Source organism: Spermophilus citellus, assembly GCF_964194105.1.
Source record: "Spermophilus citellus genome assembly, chromosome: 2".
Lineage (NCBI taxonomy): Eukaryota > Metazoa > Chordata > Mammalia > Rodentia > Sciuridae > Spermophilus > Spermophilus citellus.
In genome coordinates this window covers 133678846-133704323 of record NC_138183.1, presented here as the reverse complement: position 1 = coordinate 133704323, position 25478 = coordinate 133678846, and the positions used below count along the sequence as shown (strand labels likewise).

General features: G+C 36.9%; 1 protein-coding gene across 1 annotated transcript in view; it reads right to left on the bottom strand.

Annotated features, from left to right (window-relative positions):
- Window positions 1-1333: 1333 nt before the first annotated feature.
- The window catches only part of PATE2 (prostate and testis expressed 2), a gene marked incomplete at both ends in the record, with an annotated part of 40010 nt that continues 15865 nt past the window's right edge, over window positions 1334-25478 (bottom strand). The window contains 2 exons of the mRNA XM_081280256.1: window positions 1334-1470; window positions 1807-1935. Coding sequence (XP_081136382.1) covers window positions 1334-1470; window positions 1807-1935 — 266 coding nt within the window. The remainder of the gene's footprint in view (window positions 1471-1806; window positions 1936-25478) is intronic.

The following is a 25478-nucleotide window of genomic DNA, read 5'->3' as shown; positions in this document are numbered from 1 at the left end:
TCTCTCCTCCCCTACCTCTTCTACCCCACTAGACTGACCTCTCCCATCCCCATGATTCAAAGGGTAAGAGAGCCCACATACATCAGGAGCCCATGCCTTAAACTCAAAATATTATGTTACATTGGCTTTTACAATCTGCTTGCCTATTTTGAAAAAGTTGTCTTCTGTCTTTTTTTATTCTGACCCTGTAAAATTCAAATTGAGAATTCTTTAGAAAAGATGCGTTCTCCAGCACAGATCAAAACAAAGGGTAAACATCTCTTCTCAAGTAGAGAGGCAGTTAGTTCACTTAAGAACTTCATGTGGCATAATAGAGAAAAGGCTCATGGGAATCCAGGATCAAGGACTACATTGAGCTTCCTAAAGAGAGAAATGCTAGGGTTATTTTGTATCCAAAGCTATTCCATCTTGCCCACAGCTGTGCTTCTCCCCACATAAGTGTTGCTTGGTTTCTATTTGTTTTGCTCAATGTTTGCCTGCTTCTCTTCCTTCCACTATCTTTCTGCTGTCTAACATCTTCAGCTTAGCTTACTCATGACTTCATCTTAAACATGGTGCTTTGTTACCCAAACACTTCTCCATGCTATCTCTCTGCATTCTATCATCTTTACCTACTGTTAAAGGCCATTTGTATGTTTTCCTTATTCCCATAAGAAGAAACTGAGTAGTCATCTTTGAACAAGGCCTCCATTCCCAGTCCAATCACCTAATTCAATAATGTCCCCAGGGTTACCTGGCCAGCAAAGGTCATGATAATCCAAGCCAATTCCACTCACATCAAATTATCTCTCAAATCTCAGTTTCCATAGACTGATGTCCCCCTAAAATTTTCCTTGATGCCTTATCCCTATGTCTGTCCATTTTTTTGTTTGCTTGTTTTTTGGCCTGAAATCATCCCAAAAGCTCTATCAGAGTAAGATTTGACTCATGTTGCCATCGAACCTTGGGAAGCTGGGGTTAGCTCTCCTGTACCTGCAGAACCCATGGTCAAAATGACTATGTCAAGAAGTTGTGAGGCTAATTCAAAGAGAGTTCCAACCCAGAGGAGTGGGTGTAGATGAGGATAGAGTATGATCTCAGAATTCTCAGGACAGTCTTGGAATAATTTTGGTTCATGAATTTGCATTTTCAAATAGGAGATAATAAATAAACAAGTCTGAACCTATTCACAGCAGCAGCAGCATGAAAAAAGTAAAACTCCTTGCATGCAGTGGTACAGCTGGCTTTCTCACTCCCTATTGACCAGGAGAGGAGAATAAAATACAAGTTTTGGGGAAGAGGTAAAATAGGTAGTGAGTTAAAGAAAGATCTCAAGTCCAGTAATGATGTAGAACTAGAGTCCCTCAGGGAGGTTGCAATAGTTACTGTGTTGGCAACAGATAAGCTCTGTCCTCTTATTAAAATTCATGAAGTTGATGTCCTCACAGAAGGTCATACAGGACAATCTTGAATAATGATACATACTCTTCCCTGAGAAGGTGAAAGAGGGGAAATACAACTGAAAATACAACTGAAATGACCCCTTTTTATCTAGATCCTCACTAACCTTCTCCAGGCCCAAATGAGTTACAAGACTAAGTCTACTAATTACTGACTTAGAGAATGGATTCTATTCCCTAACCGGTCAGGGATATCAGCCTCCCCTTCACCCAATTTTGTCTTAGGAAAAAGTTCATCATTTCCATCCCTCTACATTAGCACCCATCCTCATCCACCCCAGTCACCTAATCATTGTGACAGCCAAAGAGCACCACTGCTTCTAAGAGAAGAGTTAGTCATTTCCCTGCCCCTTTATACCCACATTACCATTTTCCATGAGTACATAAAAGTTCTCGGTAGCACAGAATTGCCTATGCTTCAGGTTGCAGGACTTCATGCTTCCATAGCAGAATCCAAGATGATATGTTTTACATTTATAGCATACTGTTGCAGTATCTGCCAGATACAGAAAGAGGTGCTTAGATGACCCAGTCTGGAGAAGTTTCTCTGGGCTTGAGATCTTCTTTGCAGGGACTCGCTATTGCCTAGGGCTTCCTAACTTTACTGGGTTAGGACTCCTTTGATAATCTTATGAGACATAATCTTTACAGACACAAACCAAATGTTTTATAACATTTCAGGAGGTGGGGGTTCCAGAAAAATGTATCCAAGGACCTCAAGTAATAAACTCTTTATCTAGACTGATGATTTTATTCAGTGATGGGTAAAAGGAAGAAAAGAAGGGTATTTAAGCCTCCTTTACTCCAAGAAATGGACAAAATATGATTGGGAGAAGATAAAACTCCAAAGATTCTATAGCAAGAATGGATTTTTGCCCTCTCTGAAGATGGAAGGGAGGTTTATACCTAAACGTGTCACAAATGACCTGTCTGCCGGGATTTTAAACCAGATGTGGACTTACCTTTTACAGAGTTTTGAAACTCAGCTGTAAAGAGAAGGAAAAAAATGAATCTCTCGTCATAATATCACAGACATCTATCAAAGCCCCACGAGCCAATTTTGGAGACTTCCCCTTCCCCAGGGTCTGTCCCTCTCTTAACCAACCATAAGCTACCATGTTAATCTTCAAGACTTACCCCTATAGGGGCAGAACAGGAAGGCTGTGCCCAGAAGAAACAGAAGAAACATTCTGGAACTTCTGTCATGTGCAGCTTCCTATGGAAGGTGCTGATTGTTCTCTCCTTTGATCTGTTCTTGGGCTGTTCATCTTAATGATAAAATCATAAAATTTCAGGGCCAGATGGTACTTTTATGTTCCCAAAACCAAGCCACTAAATATGGTTCCCTCATAGTAGTTCAAAGGATTCTCACTCTGATTTTGCACAAATCCTCCCATTAAAATAAAACTGTGTTCTTCCTGAGTCTCAAACAATCTTCCTGATGGCTCCTACTTCAGAGTTGTAGGTATTAATAAGGGAGGTGTTCTTTAGAGCTTCCTATGCCCCATCCTTGTAAGGTATTTGATAGCAAATCTCATCCATTCTCCTCACCTGGGTTCATTTTTTTCCATCTCCATTGCCATTATTATAATCTAATCCATTACTATTTCTTGCCTGGAACAAGAAATAGTCATATTTTTTTCTCCTTACTTTCTATTCTTGCCCCCTTGCAATTATTTCTCCACAAAGCACCCAGAGAACCCTTTATATATCATAGATGCCACACCCCTTCTCAAAGCCCTCCAATAGTTTCTCTTCATATTTATAAGAAAATTCAAAGCTCTAATAGCAAAAAAAAAAAAAAATCCTTCCCCAATCTGAGCAATGGTCACCTCTTTAATATCTTTACCTACCTTATTCCCCTTGTTCACTCAGATCCCTGCTCAAATAGAGCAGCATTTCCTCTATTCTCCACTCTTTTCCCTATTTTGTTTTTACAGCAATTCTCACTACCTCACTTCGTGTGTCTAACTGTTCACTTATTGACACCTCTACTAGAACAAAGCAAGTGCTTTGCTTTATTTACATGGCACACCCAGCAGCTAGATGCTTGGAACACACAAAATATCCAATAAAGATTTGTAAGGTTGGGCTGGGGCTGGGGCTCAGTGGTAGAGCAGTTGCCTCGCATGTGTGAAGCACTGGGTTTGATTCTCAGCACCACATACAAATAAATGAACAAAATAAAGGTCTGTCAACAATTAAAAAATATTTTTAAAAAAGTTTTGTAAGGTAAATTAATCATAGTCTTCCCACATCCACTCCTGATTTGGATAATGTACATTAAAATTAAACTCAGATACTATTTTTACTTAAGTCTCAATAATCTAAATTTGATAATACCACAGTGTTGGCAAGATTGAAATAAAACAAGCACTGTCATAAATTGTTGGTGAGGGTATAAGTTAATACATCAGTAAGCAGGAAAATGAGACAACAGTTCTCAAAATTACAAAGATAGGGTGATCTCAACCCAGTTGTTATATGGACTTGAGACTTGCACATTTGGCGGTTTCTAGTATTTTTAAGGTAAATAATAGATAAATGACTAATTCCTTAGGAGTCCTTCATATTTACAATTAAAATGCAAGACTACAGAGTTTTTACTCAATTTTATATTACAACTTTAATCTCCTTTGTTTTATATTGATTTTCAAGGACATAGAATCAGAATAAAATAAAATTAGAATGATATTTATCTACATGTCATATAACAATTATAACAAACAATTTTAGGTATATAAATTACCATATAGCATATATAAAATAATATAAAATTAGAAAAAAAAATAGAATAGCTGAAAATAGCTTGATCCCACATTAAACACCTCAGTCTCAGCATAATAATATTAAGATCATCACCAATTATGTTCTAAAATAGTTTCAAATTTCTGTTTATGCTCATCAGTGTATCATTTTTATGACTATTATTCTACCCCATCCAATCATATAGCTATTGAACACCTTGCCTTTTCATCTTTATTGAGTCTCTGTTTTTCTAGGTTTATATTTAAAATTCATCAACAGCCCAAAAGTTGAGATCTCTGTAGTATTTTGATCAGAAGCAGTTTCCCCCTAATAGATTCTTTAAGAAGGGCCTATGGGAATAAAATTTTTAAATGTAGTATGCCAAAACACTTTTTGTTCTTTACACTTGAACCTGAATTCTGCTAAATACAAAATCCTTGGTTTGTATTTTCTTTCTTTATGTATCATAAATACATTTCTCCATTTATAAGGGTCTAATGATTAACCAAATTCTTATCTATCACAAGCTGTTTGATCTCTTGGATTAAAAGTTCAAAGGACTTTTTTCTTTGAAGTTGAGTAACTTTATAGTACGTCTTGGTTTACTTCATTCTAAGTAAAAACAAAAGTGTCCTCAGGTAGACAACGTGCTCTTTCAATGTGAAGTTTCAGTTCTTTTAAAATAATAATAATAGAAAGTTTCTTGTTATAATTTCTAATTAGTATTTGCTCTGGGGTATTTTTTTCCTTGCTTTTTTCCCAGGAGGATCGTTATTTGTGTATTGTACTTTTTTAGTAAAAAGTCATTTTTTGAAGCACTAAATATTGTTCTTCCTTTATTTTAGATTTTAATTTTTTAGTCGGTTTCACTTCTTATTTTCCTTTAGTCAGCATGTCAGTATTTACTCTCTGCTCCTTACATTTTCATTGGGAGGGACATCAAGAAATATAGAATGAAGTAAACCATAAACTTACATAGCTTTTTAAATTCAGAATTTTGTTCTCATTTGTTTTCATATGTTTTTAAAATATAATGGTTCACCATGAGATTTCATGGCTCAATTCCTCCTGCTATTTTTATCTATGTATCCTCTTTCTTTCATCTCTATGTCCTCTTGTCCTATTTAATTTTTAAATGAGATATAATTTAAATATAATAAAATTCAGCCAAGTTTCATATAAAACTTAATGGATATTAATAATAGGTAACTTCCTCTGTTACCACAATCAAATCCAAAATACAAATATTTCTGTCACTACCAAAACTCTACTAGGATCTGTTTAAAATAAAAATTCATCTCATCCCTGGTCCTAGGTGATTATTGATCCATTTTCTGTCGACATAGATTTTATTTTTCAAGAAAAAGAGTTGATATGTAGATGAATGGATAAAGAAAATGTGGTATATATACACAATGGAATATTACTCAGCCATAAAAAAGAATAAAATTATGGCATTTGCTGGTAATGGATGGAATTGAAGACTATTATGCTAAGTGAAATAAGCCAATCCCAAAATCCAAAGACTGAATATTCTTTCTGATACACAGATGCTAACATACAGTAAGGGGTAGGGTGAGAAGAATAGAAGTTCATTGGATTAGACAAAGGGGAATGAAGGGAAGGGAGGGGGATAGAAATAGGAAAGATAGTAGAATGAATTGGACTTTCTTATGTTCATATATGAATCCACGACCAATGTAACTCTGCATCGTGTACAACCACAAGAATGGAATCCCAATTAGAATAAATTATATTTCATGTATGTATAATATGTCAAAATACACTCTACTGTGGTGTATATCTAAAAATAACCAATTTTAAAAGTGAAAAAGAGCTGCTATGAGGATTTGCATATGTATCTTTGTGTTAGTTTTTAATTATTCTTGTTTAATTAAATTCCTAAGAGTGGAATTTTGAAGTTATATGATGAATATATTTTAGATTTCATAAGAAACTGCCAAATAGTTTTTTAAATGCTTGTACCATTTAATATTCCTACCAGCAATATCTGATTGTTTCTGTTGCTTCCGCTTCTTACCAACACTCAATATTCTCATTTTAATTTTAGTTAGTCTAGTGGGTGTGCAGTGTTCTCTGTGGTTTTACTTGGCATTTCCATGATTAATGTGGGCCCTAAATTTACTCCCAATGGTTGGAGTCCTTGTGTAATCTTCTTCCTTTCATTGTAATTGGTAGAACCCAAGAATCATACTTTCAGACTCTTTATATTTTCTGTCTTCTGGTGAACAAAGAAGTTAATTTTAATGCAGTGCTATTTCCTTTAGTATCAGCATTTTGTATCTTGTTTAAGAAAACCTATGATGTCACAGACACAAAGATATTTATTTTTTTTTCTTCTGGACTGCTTTGTTTGCCATCTATTTGAAAATAATTTTGCATAGGATATGGAGTAAGGGTCAAGGTTTATGAATGTGCATATCAAAACATCATATTATAGAATACAAGTAACAATAAGTGTTGGCAAGAATGGGGGGAAAAGAGTACAGTCATACATTGTTTGTGGGACTGCAAATTGGTTGCAACCACTCTGGAAAGCAGTATTCTTAAAATACTAGGAATTAAAACACTATTTGACCCCACTATCCCACTCTTCGTTATATATCCAAAGGATTTAAAATCAGCATACTACAGTAACACCACCACATCAATGTTTACAGCAGTTCAATTCATATCAGCTAAGCTATAGAGCCAATTGAGGTACCTTCAACAGATGATGGATAAAGAAAATGTGATACACACACACACACACACACACACACACACACACATACAGTATTAATCAGCCCTTAAGAATTACTTTATGACATTTGCCAGTAAATGGATGAATCTAGAGACTATCATGCCAAATGAAATAAGCCAATCCTCAAAAAACAAAAGTTAAATGTTTTCTCTGATATGTGGAAGCTAATTCACAATAAGGTCAGGGAAGGGAAGAATAGAAGTTCTAACAGAGGTTCAGTGGATTAGACAAAGGGAAATAAAGGGAATGTAGGGCAGATAGGAAAAGGAAACACAATAGAATGAATCTGACATAAATTTCCAATATACATATATGAATACATTACAGTGAATCCTACTATCATGAACTTCCATAAGAATGGGGTCCTAATTAGAATACGATATATTCCATGCTTGTATAATTATATCAGAATGGATTCTACTATCATGTATAACTGAAAAGAACCAATTTTATGTACCATAAACATATATAATTTTTAAAATTTTTTTTTGGTTGTAGATGGATGCAATACTTTTATTTATTTTTTATGTGATGCTGAGGAGCGAACCTGGTGCCTCTCAGGTGGTAGGCAAGAGCGCTACCACTGAGCTACAACCCCAGCCCCATATACAATTTTTTAAATTTAAAAACATAATAAACAATTTAAAATAAGTAAAGACCAATGGACTTTTTTCTCATGTGAATTCTAATTAAGCTAATATTGCTTGTTTTTAAATCATTTTTGCTTATTATTATATCTATTGCTTTTCTGTCTACATATTTAATAAATAATAATGTATCTGAAAGTATGCCTCTCAGCTTTTGAATCTGTACTATTGTTCAAAACTTCTATGATCTAAAAATAAGCCACAATATCTAGTAGGGTCTTTCAGCTTTATTCATCTTCTTCAAGTTTATTTTATTTATTTATTTGTTTGTTTGTTTATTTGGTACCAAGGATTGAATTCAGAGTCACTCACCCATGGAGCCACATCCTCAGCCCTTTTTGTATTTTATTTAGAGACAGGATCTCACTGAGTTGCTTAGTGCCTCACTGTTGCTGAGGCTGGCTTTGAACTCCCCTTCCTCAGCCTCAAGAGACACTGGGTTTACAGGCATGTGCCACTGCACCAAACAAGGTTTTTAAATTATTCTTAGTACTTAACATTTGTAAATACATTTTAGGACAGTTTTATACTTTTAAATTTTAATTAACCTATAGCCCAATTGTGAAAGAACAGATTTATTAAAATATTGAATTTCCAATACATGATCATAGTTTGCTATTTATTAACATTTTAAAAATATTTGTTTCAGAAATATTCTGTAATTTTCAATTTAGAGGATTTTCAAATTTTCATTGGATTTATTCTCTGAAAAAAATTTTTAATGCTGGCATAAGATTTACTGAGATATAACAGAGATAGAAAATTGGTGAGGTGATACAACTGTAAATTTTGGGTTATTACTTCTGGGGGACAGAAATTATTTTATGCTTATGTAATTATGTCAACATGGATTCTATTGTCATGTATAACCAAAAAGAACCAATAAAAATAAATAATAAAAATAAATAGTTATTTCCTATATGGAAACCAGTTACTTCACAAGATTCATTTAATTTTTAATGATAACATAGTTTCTATTGTGTTGTTAATTTTGTGCTACATTGCTTTAATACATAAAGTATTTTTTTTGTTTTTGAATGTTTAATTTACACAGTGACTTCCTTAAAATCATTTATAAATTCTAATTATATGTTTCTACCTAATTTTGGAATTTCAATGCACAAAATCTGGAAATAATATTAGCTTTATTTCTTTATTTATTGCTTCTTGTTATGGTTTGGATGTGAAGTGTTCCCCAAAAGCTTACATGTGAGACAATGCAAGATGGTTCAGAGGAGAAATGATTAGGTTATGAGAATCAACCCAATCTGTGAATTAATCCCTGATGGGATTAACTGAGTGGTAACTGAAGTGGTAGGGTATGGCTGGAGGTGGGAACTGGGGTTGTGGCTTTGCACATATTATTTTGTATCTGGAGAGTGGAATCTCTCTCTACTTTATAATCTCATGTGAGCTCCTTCCCTCTGCCACACACTCCACCATAATGTTCAACCTCACCTCAAGCCCCCAAGGAATGGAGTCATTCTTCTATAGACTAAGACCTCTGAAATTGTGAGCCCTCAAATAAACTTTTCCTCCTCTAAAATTATTCTGGTCAGATCCTTTAGCTGACTAAAACACATCTCTTTTTCTTATCTTCCAGCCTATGGCTTTTCAAGAAATCATATATAAAACACATGGTAACCTCATTGTCTTGTTTCTTATTTTAGCAAACACTGGTTTAATAACTCACTATTAAGCAGGTTTTAGTAGGCTCCAGCCCATCTGTTATAGAGATGGTAAAAGGAAGTCACAAAGACATGGCAACTAAATGCAATGCCTGGTTCTTATACCCAAAATAGAAAAAAAATGTTATATAGGATATTATTAAGTCAGATGACAGAATATGAATGATAGATTTGATAAAAATATTGTATTAATGTTAAATGTACTGAGGTTTATAACTGAACTGTGCTTATATGAGAAAATCTCTATTTGTATGAAACAAATACCAAACATTTTTGAGAAGCCTAGTATCGTGATATTACTAAATCTTAATGGTTAAGAAAGTAGGAGAGATGAGAGAGAGGGGAATAGAGAAAGAGAAAATGCAAGTAGATGAAAAAGCAAGTGGTGTTAAATGTTGACAATAGGGGAATCTTAATACATTAGATTTATTTTTGCAATTTTTCTTAGGTGTGAAATAATTCCCAAATATAAACTAAAATTAAAAGAGCTTCGGTCTGGGGCTGTGGTTCAGTTGCAGAGTGCTTTCCTAGCATGTGGGAGGCACTGGGTTTGATCCTCAGCACCACATAAAAATAAAGAAATAAAAATAAATGTATTGTGTCCATCTACAACTAAAATATTTTTAAAAAGTTTCATTAGTAGCAAGTGTTTTCTTAAAATAAATGAATTCATATCTGACTGTCCACAACATTTTAGATCTAATTTATATCAGAAAATAAATATTAAAATAACTATTATAATCTTAATTCAAATTTAATGACATCAAAAGAGAAAAACTTTCAAATGATAGCGAGGATTAATCCAATCAAGAAAGTAAAATAGCTCTAAAATGAAAATTATAGAACACTGAAGAAAGAAATTGAAAAAGACTTTAGAAGGTAGAAAGATATCCTCTGTTCTTGGAGAGCCAGAATTAAAATTGTCAAAATGGCCATACTAACAAAAGCAATATGCACATTTAATGAAATCCCCATCGAAATTCCAATGACATTCTATCAAAAGTTAGAAAGAAACATTCTTAAATTCATTTGGAAGAATAAGAAAGACCCAGGATAACCAAAGCAAAACTAAGCAAGAAAAGTGAGGCAGAAAGCATCACAATACCTGATCTGAAATTACACTACAGAGCTGTAGTAACAAAACCAGAACGGTATTGACAAAAAAAAAATAATAGACAAAAAGACCAATGGTACAGAACAGAAAACACAGTGACAAATCCACATACCTACAGCTATCTGACTTTTGACCAAGTTGCCAAAAATATATCTTGGAGAAAAGATGGCCTTTTTAACAAATGATGCTGGGAAAACTGGATAGGTAAATGTAGAAAAATGAAATGAGTCTACTACCTCTCATCCTGCACAAAATGCAAATCAGCACGGATCAAAGACTTAGGAATTGGACCAGGAACTTTACAACTGCTAGAAGAAAACATACAGTCAGTACTCCATCATATAGGTGCTGGCACTGACTTCTTCAACACACCCCCCAAAGCAAAAGAAATAAAGCCAAGAATCAATAGAGGGATGTCATCAAACTAAAAATCTTCTGCACAGCAAAGGAAATGATTAAGAGCATGAAGAAAGATCCTACAAAATGGGAGAAAATCCTGGCCAGCTATCCCTCCAACAGGGAATTAATATCCAGATTATATAAAGAACTCAAAAAACACCAAAAAAACAAATAACCAAATTAATAAATGGGCAAAAGAACTAAACAGAAATTTCTCAAAAGAGAAAACACAAATGGCCAACAACAACAACAAATTAGAAAATTAGAGGGAGGGAAGAATAAGATAACATAAAGAACCAATCAAATAGATGAGTAAAAGAAAGTAGTAGAGTGGAGGAAGGAGAATGGTGATACTAGTTCATTGTAGATTGAGAATGGGTTCTTGTTCCATTAACACCTGAGGGACATTAAGGCAAGCCTAGAGAGCATGTTTTATTTAATAAAGTGATAGAGACAAATTTCTCCAAAGAGAAGTGGGGCCTCGGAGGCAAGAGCCCATGGGGGGGTTGCTTTTTATAGACCCCAGGACCCCTTTTTAATTATTGTCTTCTCTTTCTTCCCTATATATGTGACCAAGGGCAGGGGCACAGAGGTTAATTGTTAGCAACCCATTGATCTCTCCTTGATAACCCATCTTCATCCTCTTTTGACCCCCATCCTTCATTACACTGACTTCCTGACCTTTGCCCCTGCCTCAGTTTGCTGAATGTGACATACCCTGTCTACTTAGGCCTGGCAGGGCTGCAGGCAATTTGCTTCTTTAGCAAAGAAAACATGAGCTCAGCACAGTCAGCCCATTTTGTAGATTTATTCTCTTAATCTCATGTTCCCACCATCCTCATCTGTCTTTCCTCTAAAATTCCCCCTTCAAGGACTTTGGGCCCCTAAGTTTTTTAGGTTATTTGTGTGCCAACTCATCTGGCTACTTCCTGCTAAAAAGAGTGGTGTTTAGGAGAAGGAAACCTGAAGTTCTTGTTCTCCATCCCATGGTGCATAGAGAGTTAAGGTTTTTAGCATCAGAGCAGTCCAGAGATCCATGGTGGCAGTTGGTAGGTGACTAGAGGAGGTGTACAGAGGGCAGGGATCATGCTAAGACAACAATAAATAAGACAGCAAAGCCTTATTTTTTTGCCAACAATTAATATGAAAGCATTTGGTATTATTGGTTGGTCTCTGACAACCATGAAGGTGGTAACTCATTAAGGCTTTAGAAACATTAGTAGAGTTGTTAGAAACTTATAGACAACATTTAATTTTTTTAATGTCAGAGATGTCCTCATGATCTTTAGTTAAAGTATCTAATGTCATCTGGTTTTTGTAAAATACTTTTCAATTGGCATTACCTCTATGTTTAGTAGAGATCACTTTATCTCTGTCACTTAGGGCTTTCTTGGTAAAGTTAGAATTTTTATGTGTCACATTATATCTTTTAGACAAATATGAGAGATAAACATTGGGGATAGATAATCATACTAGCAAACACAGATCAAGCCTGCCCAGGTAGCAAGTTAGGAAAATTTGCTGATCTCAAATGGATTTATAAAAGCTTTTAACTCTGACAGTCTCTTGATAGTCATCAGGCACTTCTATTTAAAAATCCTTCCTTTATAGCCTCCAGCTTTATTTACTTTTGGTGGGGCTGACAAAAGTGTAATCTTAAATTACATTAAAGGTAAAATTGTGGATGTGTAACCGACGTGATTCTGCAATCTGCATTTGGGGTAAAATTGGGGGTTCATAACCCACTTCAATCTAATGTATGAAATATGATATGTCAAGAGCTTTGTAATGTTGTGAACAACCAATAAAAATATATATATATTTCTTCCTTTTAAAAAAAATAAGTTACATTAAAGGAATTACTGTCTTTCCTTTTTAAATGCCCACATATGGCTGTGCTTTGGTTATAATTCTCCTGCCAGGTGTTCAAGACCAAGCTGGTCAAAATTGACCTTGTTTCTATCTACTGTTAAGAGTCAGCTGAGATTCCTCAGGGGGTCACTCTTGGGAACTTGGAAGAAGCCTCTTAGCTTCTCTAGTGTCATCTGTCAGGATAAGTCAAAAGTCTTGCTGATACCACATGTGGCTTCCTTTGGAAGCATTAGGGAAATTTTCCTCTCCAATGTCTTATTTGTAGAATGTGCACTGGTTGGCTTTCTGTTCACTAGGGTCCCTTTGACCCCCATGATCAGAAGGTCATTTGGCCCAGAGTTGCAAAAGCCCTTAGAGAAGTCCCCTTGTTCCCTGGGTGCAGGCTGACCTCAGAGGACAAAAATTGGTTATTTTCTTTCTTGGCCCTTTTATTTTCTTAACTTTAGTCTCCAAGTTTTGGTTTTAAACATCTAGGAGGCCAGTTTCACCAGTCTTGAAGAAGGAGTACTGGGTTTTAACTTCAAAGTCTGTAAATTAAAGTAATTTACCCCATTCCATTTAATTAGGGTCAGAATTAGTGCTGAAAGTCAGCCTTATATTCTCTTTATCCTATAGGTATAGTTTATTATCTCAAATTAACTCAGGTTGTTATATTAGAAGTTATATTTCTGCATAACAATCAGACAACAATTATAAAGTTTTACAAGGAAAATACAAAATGTAATTGACAAGAGCAAAAACATATTTAGTTTGCATAATAGCTATGAATCAAGAAACATAATTTTTATAGTCCCAAACCTTTACTTAGCTACATATTATATTCACTGTTTGAGATCACAGTAATCTTTACAACAACAACAAAAAAATCTATCTTTCGAACTTAACTTTAAATGAACTCAAGTCTAAACTACTTTGGAACCATCCTAACATAAAGTAAGTTGGAACCATCCTAACATAGAGGCAGAGTCTTAACTGAGGTGAGGTGGCCTCTTGACAAATCTTAGGTAAAGTGTTTTATTTCTGAAGCTGATCTTTGTCTCTTTCTTAAACATTATTTTACAAAGTTCTCATACATTGTTTCCTGAGTCTATATGGATATCAGTTAACACAATACAACACTGCATTTGAAACATTAATCAAACAAGCTAAGAGAGCTTTTAACTCCTTTTTGTGGTAAAGTGGCAAAATGTTTTCATGTTTCACATTGTCAGCCTTTAAATAAATGAGGTTCTCCTTATTACCTTCCAAAACTACAGTGACATTTCCAACCTAGTGTGAAGAATGACACAAAATGTTAAACATAACTTATTGGTGACAGGTTATTAATTATTATTAATTACCCTAGTAAATGAGCACTCAGAACATCTTTATCGGACCACAATGCACTTTTGGATCAAGTTACAATCAGACCAGATATTTAAAGAATGTGAAAGCCCTGAAATCCTCAAGTAAGTGTACTCAAGGTAAAGGAGACTTGTACATGTAAAATAATTCCATTTTCTCCCTGTGCTCAAGCATTTAGGGGGAACTTATTAAGAGAACAGAGTCACAGAGTACAAAAGCAGACAAGAAAGCCATTTAAGTCCCACATCAGCTTGAATTTAAAAGTGACACTTTTTTCCCCTCTAGACCCAAACTAATTTTGAAAAATTGCCTATGCAGTTTACATTCCATGCAAGACTTGGATAGATACCTGGCAGAAAGTTTCTAAGAAGTAAGGAAAGCTACCTTTCCTTAGGTAAAATCTCATACATAGGGCACTTTTGATTATTTTTTTCTTTTACCTTTTGTAAAACCAGTCTCTTAAGTTGAAGTTTTATAGCCTATGTTTGCCCCTGGAAACCATTTTTAATTTTTACTTTCCCCAGCTGGTAATCAGGCCAAATTTGGATACAGAAAATTATAAGGCATCTCCTTTTTTTCAACTGTGATTATTATATCCCCTATTGTTACTTTTGAGGATGAAACTCCCCTCTGAACAAAAAAAAAGTGAAATGAATGAAAGAGAACAGAACATGGATGCTTTCACCCAGGAAACTGTCTCTTTGGCAAGGGGACATTTTCCCAATCTTGGAGCCTCTAGTGGTCAGCAGTCCCTTCTCCTTCCATGACCTCTGTATTTAACTGCTACCTTACCAGCATGGACATAACGTCTCTCCTCCTTTATGGGTAGGCATGAAAAAGATGCACAAGTTTCCAGATTATCTGCCCTTAACATATGACTTATTACCCTGGGAGACCATGAAACCCTTAGATGCCTTTCTTGGAATAAATCCTGGTCTGTCTGTGTTAAGCCTACCATTAGTTAATAAACACTTGTGGGAAAATTGGACCTCACTCAGAATGGAAGATACTAACTTCTTGATAACAATTTGATTGGGGGTGTGGGAGCATGTGGGCTGTTGACAAGTGATGAAAGGAAGCAGAGATTTGGGGGATTTTCTCCTTAGTATACCCCCTTTGATGGTCATGACTCTCCATCAGAGTTTGTATTGAGGCCATGTTTGGTAGCAGAAGAAAAAGAGGTACTTTTTCTTGAGTATCTGTGCATCAACCTTGCCCAAATTTTCCAGTATTCAGGCTAATGATGACCCTGGAATAATTATTGAGATTGAAGCTCCCATCTAATATAAGAAAACAGAATTCAGGCACCAGTGCCAGAGAAGTTGTTCACTTTGCTAGGGACATCTCCCTTATGAATTTCTGATGGTCAGCAAAACCCATCTCTCACTCCCATGTCCTGTAAGATTTATTGCTGCCTCATCAGCAAGAATGCAACAGTCTTTGTTTGCCACATTCCAAAGACCTGGGGAACACAGACTTAGTGGCTTTCCCCGTCACTATCAAATTTCCAAATGTGGTACCCAAGAACGGCAGCCTACAGTATTCCTCTGCTTTGTGTGCCTATGTATTTAGTGAGCCTAGCTAGTAAGAGTTATCCTTCTGTTAAGCAAGGTCCAAGAAGTCTGTGCAAGGCCAGGGTCATTAGAGGTGAATGCTGTAATAAATAATTTATGCAATGGAATCTCCAGAGGACAAGGAGGACATCTAGTGGTTGGAGATTGTAATTGGGAGGCCTTATCACCTTGAGGATGATGGGTTCAAATATGTTTCCCAAGATCTCTGAAAAATAGGAATGGATTGGTAAAAGTCTCCCTTCTGCAGCCAAGAAGCTAATAGGACACACAGGAGCATAGAAACAAGACCTATAGGCTTCTAAGGTTTCAATATGTGAACAAAAGGAATCCAGGCTTTTCCTTATTCCTGGTCAGAATCTCACAGTTGCTTCTTGCCTTTGGTCAACTCCCCTGCATCCAAAGAATGAACAGAATCAGGGGCCACTGTCTACTAGCACCAGAAATGCTCTGAACCAAGATAGGAAAGTAGAAAATAAACTTTGCTGAGCCAAACATGCCTGACCACAGAGCAGATGATTAGGAGTGACAACACATTATGAAGACTTTCATCCAAGATTTTAAGATTGGCAGCCAAACTGAAAACATTTAAGTGGCTGACAGGTATCCTGAGATGTAAGGTGCAGAGGAGCTTACCTTGGTGACAATCCCTGGAGAGTCCCCAGCTGATATCAGCCCTTTGAGAAAGGGTTCTTATTCCCTGGTGTTAAAGATTAAACACCCAAGAGCCACTGAGGCAAGCCTAGAGAGCAAGTTTTATTTAAGAAACTAATAGAGGCAAACTTCTCCAAAGAAAATTGGAGCCTCAGAGGCAAGAGCCCATGGGGGTGGAGTGCACTTGCTTTTTTATAGGGCCCAGGACCCCCTTTTAATTATTGTCTTCTCTTTCTTCCCCCATGTAAGTGACCAAGGGCAAGGGCATGGAGGTTAATTATTAGCAATCCACTGTTTTTTGATAAACAGTCTTCATCCTCCTTTGACTCCCCCATCCTTCATTACGTACATTGCCTGCCTGACCTTTGCCCCTGCCTCAGTTTGCATATCCTGACTACTTAGGCCTGGCAGGGTTGCAGTCAAATTGCTTTTTAGCAAAGAAAGCATGTGGAGTCAGCAGGGTGAATGCCCATTTTACAGAATTATTCTCTTAATCTTGTAAAGGTAAAATTTCTAAGCTGATTCTAAGCCGCAAAGCCTGAGTTAAAGTGTAAGAGACCGGGCATTGTAAAGTTTCCAAGCTGCAGGGCCTGGGTTAAAAAGTAAAAGACTAGGTATTGTTAAAATTCCTCTGCTACCCCCAAAACCTGTAATCCCTGTAGCTGTTAGGACAATACCCGAACTGCCCAGTAAATATTTCCACTGTTTCCACTGGTTGTTTAATAACCTGGGATTCTGTGTAGTATGTCATGTAGTCCTTTAGGCCCTAAGACCAATCAGTTTGAATATGTACCCCGCTTAGGAGTGACCAATCACCCCTGTCCAGCCTGTTCCCGCCAATGAATGTACTAATCATGTCTCAGAGTTGTTGTTCAATTTTCCCGCGCCTCATGATGATTTGTTCTGATGTATGCAAAGCCCCCCGCCCTCTCCAAAAAGTGTACTTAAGCTCTGCTTGACCACTGCTCTGGGCTCTGGGCTGCTCTATCTTCCTGAGTGAGCCTGGAACCTCAGCATGCTGAATCAATAAATCCCCTTTGCCAATTGCATGAAGTCAGTCTCTTGTGTGGTCTCTTCCTCCGACGCTTCGCCGGACCCTTACAATCTCACGTTCCCACCATCCTCATATGTCTTTCCCCTAACAATGGGAGCAGGGAGGGGAAAAGGGAAAATCATGAACTGAAATTGATTTCCATGAGATGAACACAACTACTATGTGTAACCATAAAGCTCTAATAATAATAAAAAATAAAAAAGACAGCTGAAGTATTTCTAGTGATCCTAGATTTCTCCTTGCAAGTAAATTGGCAGAGACATTTTTTTTTATTTCAATCCCATCCAGGAAGAATATTCCAAGGCACTTAAAAGTTTGCAAGGACATTGGATTTTGCCCTCTTTTTACATATCAGCAGGATAGCCAAGAAGAATTTTTTTTTCAGCAGCACTTGTTTAAGATCTTAGAATTGAAGCCTTTATCCATTAAACATTGTTCATTATTTTAACCATTCAGATTGTTAGAAAGTAGCTTTCAGGTAAACCCTATCATCAATGAAGTCATCTCTTTCAAATTGTTTCAAGAGTAGACTCTTGAAAAAGAAAGAAAGAAAGAAAGAAAGGGAGGGAGGGAGGGAGGGAGGGAGAAAAGGAAAGGAAAGGAAAGGAAAAAAAGGTGTGTGGGGGGTTGACTTATTAAAATAGGTTCTTTCAGTGGTGGTTTCTGCCTATGGCTATTGCAAATAATGCTGCTATGAATGGTATCCAATTTCCTTACTTCCTAAAAGTTCTATCCACTTTTTCTATTTCTTCTGCAGTCAGTTTGGAGATTTGCATCTTCCTAGGAATGTGCACATTTCATCAAGGTTGTCTAAGTTGAGGGTATAATTGTTCATAACCTTCTCATAAATCCCTTTTTGTTTCTTTAGGGTTTGTAGTGATGCCATTCTTTCATTCCTGGGTTTTGATAGTTCATGTCTTCTCTTATTTTGTCAGATTTGCTAACTACCTGTCGGTTTTGTTGATATTTTCAAAGAAACAACTTTTGGTTTCATTGATTGTTCTCTATGGGATAAGGAAGCTTGAGTCCATGGATTTCTGCTCTAAAGTTGATTATTTCCCGCCTTCTTCCAGGTACAGTTTCTCTCCTCCCCCATGACTAGGGATTAAGCCCAGGGGCCCTCTACCACTGAGTTACACTTCCAGGAAGCACATTGCTTTTTTGTTGTTGGTTTGAGGCACCCTCCATTTCTCAGTCTGGCTTCAAACTTACAACCCTGCCTCAGCCTCCCAAATAGATGGGATTACAGGCATGTGCCACCAAGTCCAGCTTGTTTATAGTTTCTTAAGGAAAAAATTATTGATTGTAGACCTTTTTTCTTTTCTGATATAGTTTTTCAAAGCAGAAAATACATACTTTTGTATCTTTATTTAATGCAACCTATGGATTTTGATATACTGTGTTTTCATTCCCATTCAGTTCCAAATATATTTTAATTCCCCTTGTGATTTCTTTTTTTGACTCATGGATTGTTTAGAAGTATGTTGTTTCATTTCCAAATGTTTGAGGTTTGTGCAAATTTTCTTGTGGATCCTTAATTTTGTTGTAGTAAGAAAACAAATGTTATCTGACTTCAGTCTTCTAAAATGTATTTGGATTTGTTTTTTAATTCACTCACTATGTGACCTCTCTTGGAGAATGTCCCACATGAACTTGAAAAGAATATGTATTCTTATTGTGTGCATGTATAAATACAGAACAACAAGTCCCCCATTATGTGCAACTATAATGCACCAATAAAAAATGTGGGGAAAAAATAAAATAGGTTCATTCAGGCTCCTGAAAGCCAGGAAACTTTCCATGTGATAGACAAGACTTCTTGTTCTCCATTAAAATTTTTAAATGTAATGATTTAGAAAACTACTTCTGATAGAACTGAGAGTTTTGTTTGTTTTTGGCCTGATGTCAAAATTTATTTTAGAGTTCTCTGAAGAGTCAATGTGTGCCTATCATCAAAGTAATGATTGGTCACAGTGTGAGGAGATTTCTTTTTATTACCAAAGTGGCAAAACTAGCTGGCTACCCAGCATTGTAGAGGCTCCAGCTGTGAAAAGAAGAAAGAAAGAAGCTTTTGTTCCCAGCCAACATTGTATATGATAAAAATATGTCATGTATAACTAATTAAAACAAATTTTAAAAAACTAACACAAGAATTCTTTGATGTTTTCAGTATGCTTAAAGCAAGCAAAATCAAAAGGATAAAGGCAAACTGGCTTTGTCTAAAAATACCTTCAGTTTTACCAAATTGTAAAACATAAAGGAGAATGGCAAAAGTGCCAGTTCCTTAATGACTGCTTCAAATTTTTAAAAGAATTATGAACTATGCCATTTGACAAGGAAACACATTATAGATTTCTTCTGTTTGCATCCCCAAACCAATTCTAACATGGCTTACTAAAGTTTGCCCGATAATATGGAGCTTCTTTTCATTTAGCCTGCTGGGAAGAGGTTTTATAAAAATAACCAAGCTACAGTTAGGAATGTGCCAACTTTCTGAAATTGAACATTCTTATCAGGAAAAAAAAATCCAATCCTGAAATACAGACACAGTGAGATGCTCTTTCATTTTGTCTATCTTTACACATTGGTTCATCAGAAAGTTTCCACACAAATAAAGCCAGAGTGGCCTTTGCGTCCCTGCAAGTTCAAAAATAAAAATGAAACTATTTAATTCCTAATCTTTCACTCATTTCTATTGGTAACCAAGTCTCAGGGACTGCTAATATTCTTGTGGTTTGTTGCCAACATTTGATACTCTAAGGCATTGTTTTTATCAGTTAGAAATTAATAAAACATAGAAATGTTTTTGTTAAGATTTACGAACCTGTGTATTAGTTTATTTTCAGTTACTCTAATGAAATTTTTGAGGCTGAACACTTCAGAAAGAGATTTCTTTAGTTCAGAGGTTTAGAGTTCAAACAGCATGGTGCTGGCTCTGGTGAGAACCTCTTTGACTACATCACATCGTGGCAAATGGTAGCATAGTAGAAAAGCATGTGAGAAACATCACATGGCAAGATAGGAAGCCAAAACAGGGAGAGGCCATTTTATAAAAACTTGTTCTCTGGAAAACTAACTAAGGATCTCTTGAGAAATACTTTAGTTTCTCCTGAGGACATGCCTCTAGTGATTTATGACCTCCCACTAAATCCCACATTTCAAAGGTCTCACCACCTCCAAACATTATCATATAGGAGACAAACCACATCTAAATCATAGCATCTCAAAACCAAGACACCAAATCCTTTATTAGTAAAACTTGCTCAAGAATGAAGGGAAGATACTAACAAATCAGCATGAAAAAAAAAAAGTTCCAAAAAGGGCTTTTTGCAGTTTTTGATTATCCATTGTAATTTTTCATTTGAAGTATCACATTGACAGCAATGTGGAGAAATCTGAATTTGAGTTACCCTAACCTACGCTTGGATCCCATCTTTGCTCCTTCCCAGTTATTTCACCACCATGTTGTTGTGAGGGATCCATGAGACAGTCTATGTGAAATCAGTTAGCTGCTTGTGTGGCACATAGTAAGCAGTCAACAAATGTTGGTGTCACTCTTTTTCCTTTACCTCTCTCCCCATAAGCAATTGGAGTTGGGAGGGAGTGCTGAGTATATACTCTACCAATTTTCCCTAGACCCTACAGCAGGTACCCACCCTCCAAGTGTCAGAGTTTTTTAAAAGGCCATTGTCTCTCACTCTAGTCTCCATTTACACTCCATAAATCCAGTGATGCCCTCTGGGAACCCAGGAAGAAAACAGCCCCATCCCTGACTCTGTGCCATTCCTTCAAAACATAGGAGAGCATTTACATAGCAAAGTACCAACAAAGACTGCTCATCCATGATGTCACCAATATCTCAGTCACCCACCCACAAGAAAGACCATGAGCACAAGGACACAGTGTTTCCTTTTATCTTCCTCAGAGCAGAGCAAACAGCTTCTATGTTGAAAGGAGGGCATTTGTGGCATGGGGATACATTAATTTGGATGTTGTGCCCCAGAACTCAGAGGCATCGTGGATAGTGGTACTCTGTCAATAAAGCACTTCAGAATAACAGAGCGTGGTATCCATTCTCATAATTGATGTCATGAACCATAGAATGATTTAGTTGTAAAGTGTTGTGAAAATGGTCAAAATCTAACATCACAGATAAATGGCTTGCTAAAGACAATGATGAGTTATATAGTGACCAACCACAGGACTCCAGACCTCCCCGGGGGGGGGGGGAACCACCTTATTTTTCAAGAGAAAATTTGATCTAAGAAGGTATTACAGAAGAATGGCATTTACCTCACAGTATCTCGATATCTGGGTAGAGTGACAAAATTCCACAATTTTAACTGGAAATAGTCTTATATACTGGAGATTCAAAATTCAAGGGGCATCTACCAAGGACAACCAGGAAGGAAGAAGAGTAAACATTGTGTAAACCCACTGCATTTTGATTACCATGGCTGCTTCCCTTGTTCTGATTCTGGTGTCTGTATCTTTAAATGGAGGAAAAAGCAGAGAAATCAAGGGACAAAAAATGGCTGAGGGAACTAAAGATCCAAAGGCTCAGGGGTTTGCCTTCTTGATAAAACCAGGAATGTGTGCTGGGATTGTGGCTCAGTGGTGGAGCACTTGCCTAGCATGTCTGAGGCACTGGGTTCAATTTTCAGTACCACATATAAATAAATGAATACAATAAAGGTCCATCAACAACTTGAAAATATATATGTATAAAACAAAAAACAGGAATGTTCTGAAAAATGCCATAGATTCTATTATCCTTTCCTGGAATCTGGAAGAATATGAAATGAGATTCAAAGATTTTACAACCTTACTCTCCATACAGAATCAATTGGAACTAATTCTTTCATGTCTAGGTCTTGAAGGCTCTGATTCTCTTCTTAAGCAAAGATGAGCTCCACACTGAGGAGTCACAGAAAGGAAACGTCGCAAACTTTATGACATTCCACTCAAGTCCTTATTCTATCCAATCTTCATCTGCTGTGTCAAAACATCAGACTCACCATCTTTTAATGAATATGTTTTTCTTACACCTAAAGAATATGTCATTAAATCAGTTCAGTAGAACAAAAAATGTTTCTGGTATTTCCAGCCAAGTTCCCATGAGCTGAGCAATAGGTTTAGGATACTTAAAATGCCAGTATTTTTCAGTTTCCAGTGCTTTACCCAGGGTGAACCTTAACTAAGTTAGCATTCATAGAGCTAGACACCTGAATCATGAACACAACTGGCCAGACTCAAAATATGAATATACTAAAGATAAATTTGTGGGTAATTCTAGGGAGGATTTCACAACCCCACAAAACAAACATTCTCTGGCTTTGCAGGACAGATTTCTGATAGAGTGAATGCGTTCTGGGTTAAGAATTAGAAGCTCTAGATGGGAGGCTCAGCTTGTCACTGGCTCTGCATCTTTTTGTCTCTTTCATGCTCCTGTTTCTCCCTTATAAAGTGAGGTGCTAGACAAGGTTGTCTACCTATTCATTGCTCTTCCCTCAGCACATTGAACTGTGTCTAACATCTAAAAGTTCTCCACGAATATTTGTTGAATATAAATCTCAAAAAAGGCATTGAATCACAGTGGCAAAAAGTGTGGACTCCAGAATTAGAAAATCTTACTATGAGTACTCACACTCTCTGTCACTAGGTGTGTTGCCATGAGTAAAATTCTGTTTCACCAAGCCTCACCAAGTCTCAGTTTCTTCCTCTGTGAAATAAGGATAATAATAATTAATAACAACAACAGAGTGGCCCTCAAAGCCACAACTTCTGCATCAACCACAGATCAAAAATACTAGGAAAAAATTAGTCACATCTGTAGTGAACATGTACTGACATTTTCCTTGTCATTATTCCCTCATCAGTACAATATACCATTTAGTTATCATTTACATTATATTAGGAACTACAAATAATCTAGAGATGATTTAAAATTTACCAGAGTATACGCATAAGTCATATGTGAATACACCATTTTATATATTGAATACCCGTGGATCTTGGTATCCCCAGAGATTCCTAGATCCATTTGCCTGTGGGAACTATGGTACAATTGTGATTACTACAATGAACCTTATTTTTTATTACTGTTATTTTCTGCTGTAGGGAGGCCAATCAATGCACTTGAGCTCCAGGAAGAAACCTTGTGTTACTGGCTCCCATTAAGCATGAATAATCACTAGCCTATGATAAAGGAGAAAGTCTCCTCCCTAGAGCCTAAAGATCTGTGCTTACAAGCCCCAGTTTCTTATTTCTTTTCCCCTGCACAAGAAACCTCTGGATCAGAATGAACAAACACTTCTTGTCACTCTTCTGCCTCACCTGCCTCATTGTGGGTGAGTCCCAGATCTGAGGAGTGGGGATCCAGCGACAGGATCCAGGGAGCTCCAGGAAATTCTACATGTGTAATTGTGTCCATGTGGGGATGAGCTTTGACCATATTCATAAAGTAGAAACCAGCCTTCCGAATGCCTCTCTGCTTTCCTTGCCAACTTTCTGTTCTTCTCAAAGTTCTGCCACTCTCCTGCAGGTGCACAAGCCTCTACATCACTGCACCTCCATCCTACTTATTTCCTTTGTCCCTACCAGTCCTCATGATTCAGAAAGATTTCCCTTAGGACATTCTTTCCACTTATAAATTTATGCCCATTTGCTGTGGTTGTACATGATATGGAGTTACACTGGTTGTGTATTCATATACGAACATTGGAATGTTATGTCTGATTCATTCTACTGACTTTTCTATTCTCATTCCCCCTCTTTTCTCTTCATTCCCATTTCTCTAATTCAATGAACTTCTATTCTTCCCCTACCCACCCTCCCTTGTTATGGGTTAGCATCCACATATCAGAACATTTGATCTTTGGTTCTTTGGGATTGGCTTATTTCACTTAGCATGATTGTGTCCAGTTCCATCCATTTACTGGCAAGTGCCATAATTTCATTCTTCTTTATGGCTGAATAGTATTCCATTATGTACATAGACCACATTTTCTTTACCCATTCATCTATTGAAGGGCACACCCAGGTTGGTTTCATAGTTTAACTATTGTGACTTGAGCTGCTATACACATTGATATGACTGTATCACTGTAGTATGCTGATTTTAAGTCCTTTGGGTATAAATCGAGGAGTGGGATAACTGGGTCAAATGGTGGTTCCATCCAAGTTTTCTAAGGAATCTCATACTGCTTTCCTAGAGTGGTTACACAAATTTGCTGTCCCACCAGCAATGTATGAGTGAGCCTTTCCCCCCATATCCTCACCAATATTGTCACTTGTATTCTTGATAATTGCCATTCTGACGTGGAGTGAGATGGAATCTCAGTGTCGTTTTAATTTGCATTTCTCTAATTGCTAGAGATGTTGATTTTTTTCTTATATTTGTTGACCATTTATATTTCTTCTTCTGTGAAGTGTCTGTTCAGGTCTTTTGCCAATTCATTGATTGGGTTAAAGTTAAAGGATTGTTTCAGTTGGAGTTCAAAAATTCTCAGCTTCCCTTCTAAGATGGATTAGGTGGGGATGCTGAAGTGTGATGGGAGATCCCTAGGCAGGACCCCTGGGGACAGAGTTTAGGTTCATTTAGGCTACAGGTTCTTCCTTTAATGGTGGATTGATCTGAAGATTTTCAATCAGTGCACCTCCCAGCAGGGCAGTTGCAGGACCATGCTAGGAGACTCCTCCAAGAAAAAACCCTGAGTTTCACTGGTGTAGTGGAGGGCCCAGTTTCTTCCTGTTTCTTCTTGTTCCCCTCAGATACTTGTGGACTTTTGGGTTTAGGCTCCCCTAGCCTTTTGAATTCTCACCAGGGTGCATCTCTCCCAGCCTGGCAGGACTCTCTAGCAACTCTCCTAGCTGAGCTATCAAACTGTTGTTCTGGAGGGGGTGGAGGAGGATGGTTCTGGTGTGTTTCCCCAACCAGTTCTCCCCTGTATAAACCCGTCTCCACATTTTATTTTCCTCTGGTCACTAGACACACATTATGCCATGTGGTGTGGGTTTGCCAAACCTGTTTTTCTGGTTAGGCACAGTTGTCAGGATTCAGATCCCACAGTGAACTGTAAAAATGCTTCCCTCCTCTGATTTCCCTGGTAGTCTGGAGCAGTTCAGCTTCTTTTCCCACACAAAGTTGTGCAGGACACCTTTCAGGTGAATAGGGCAGTGTGT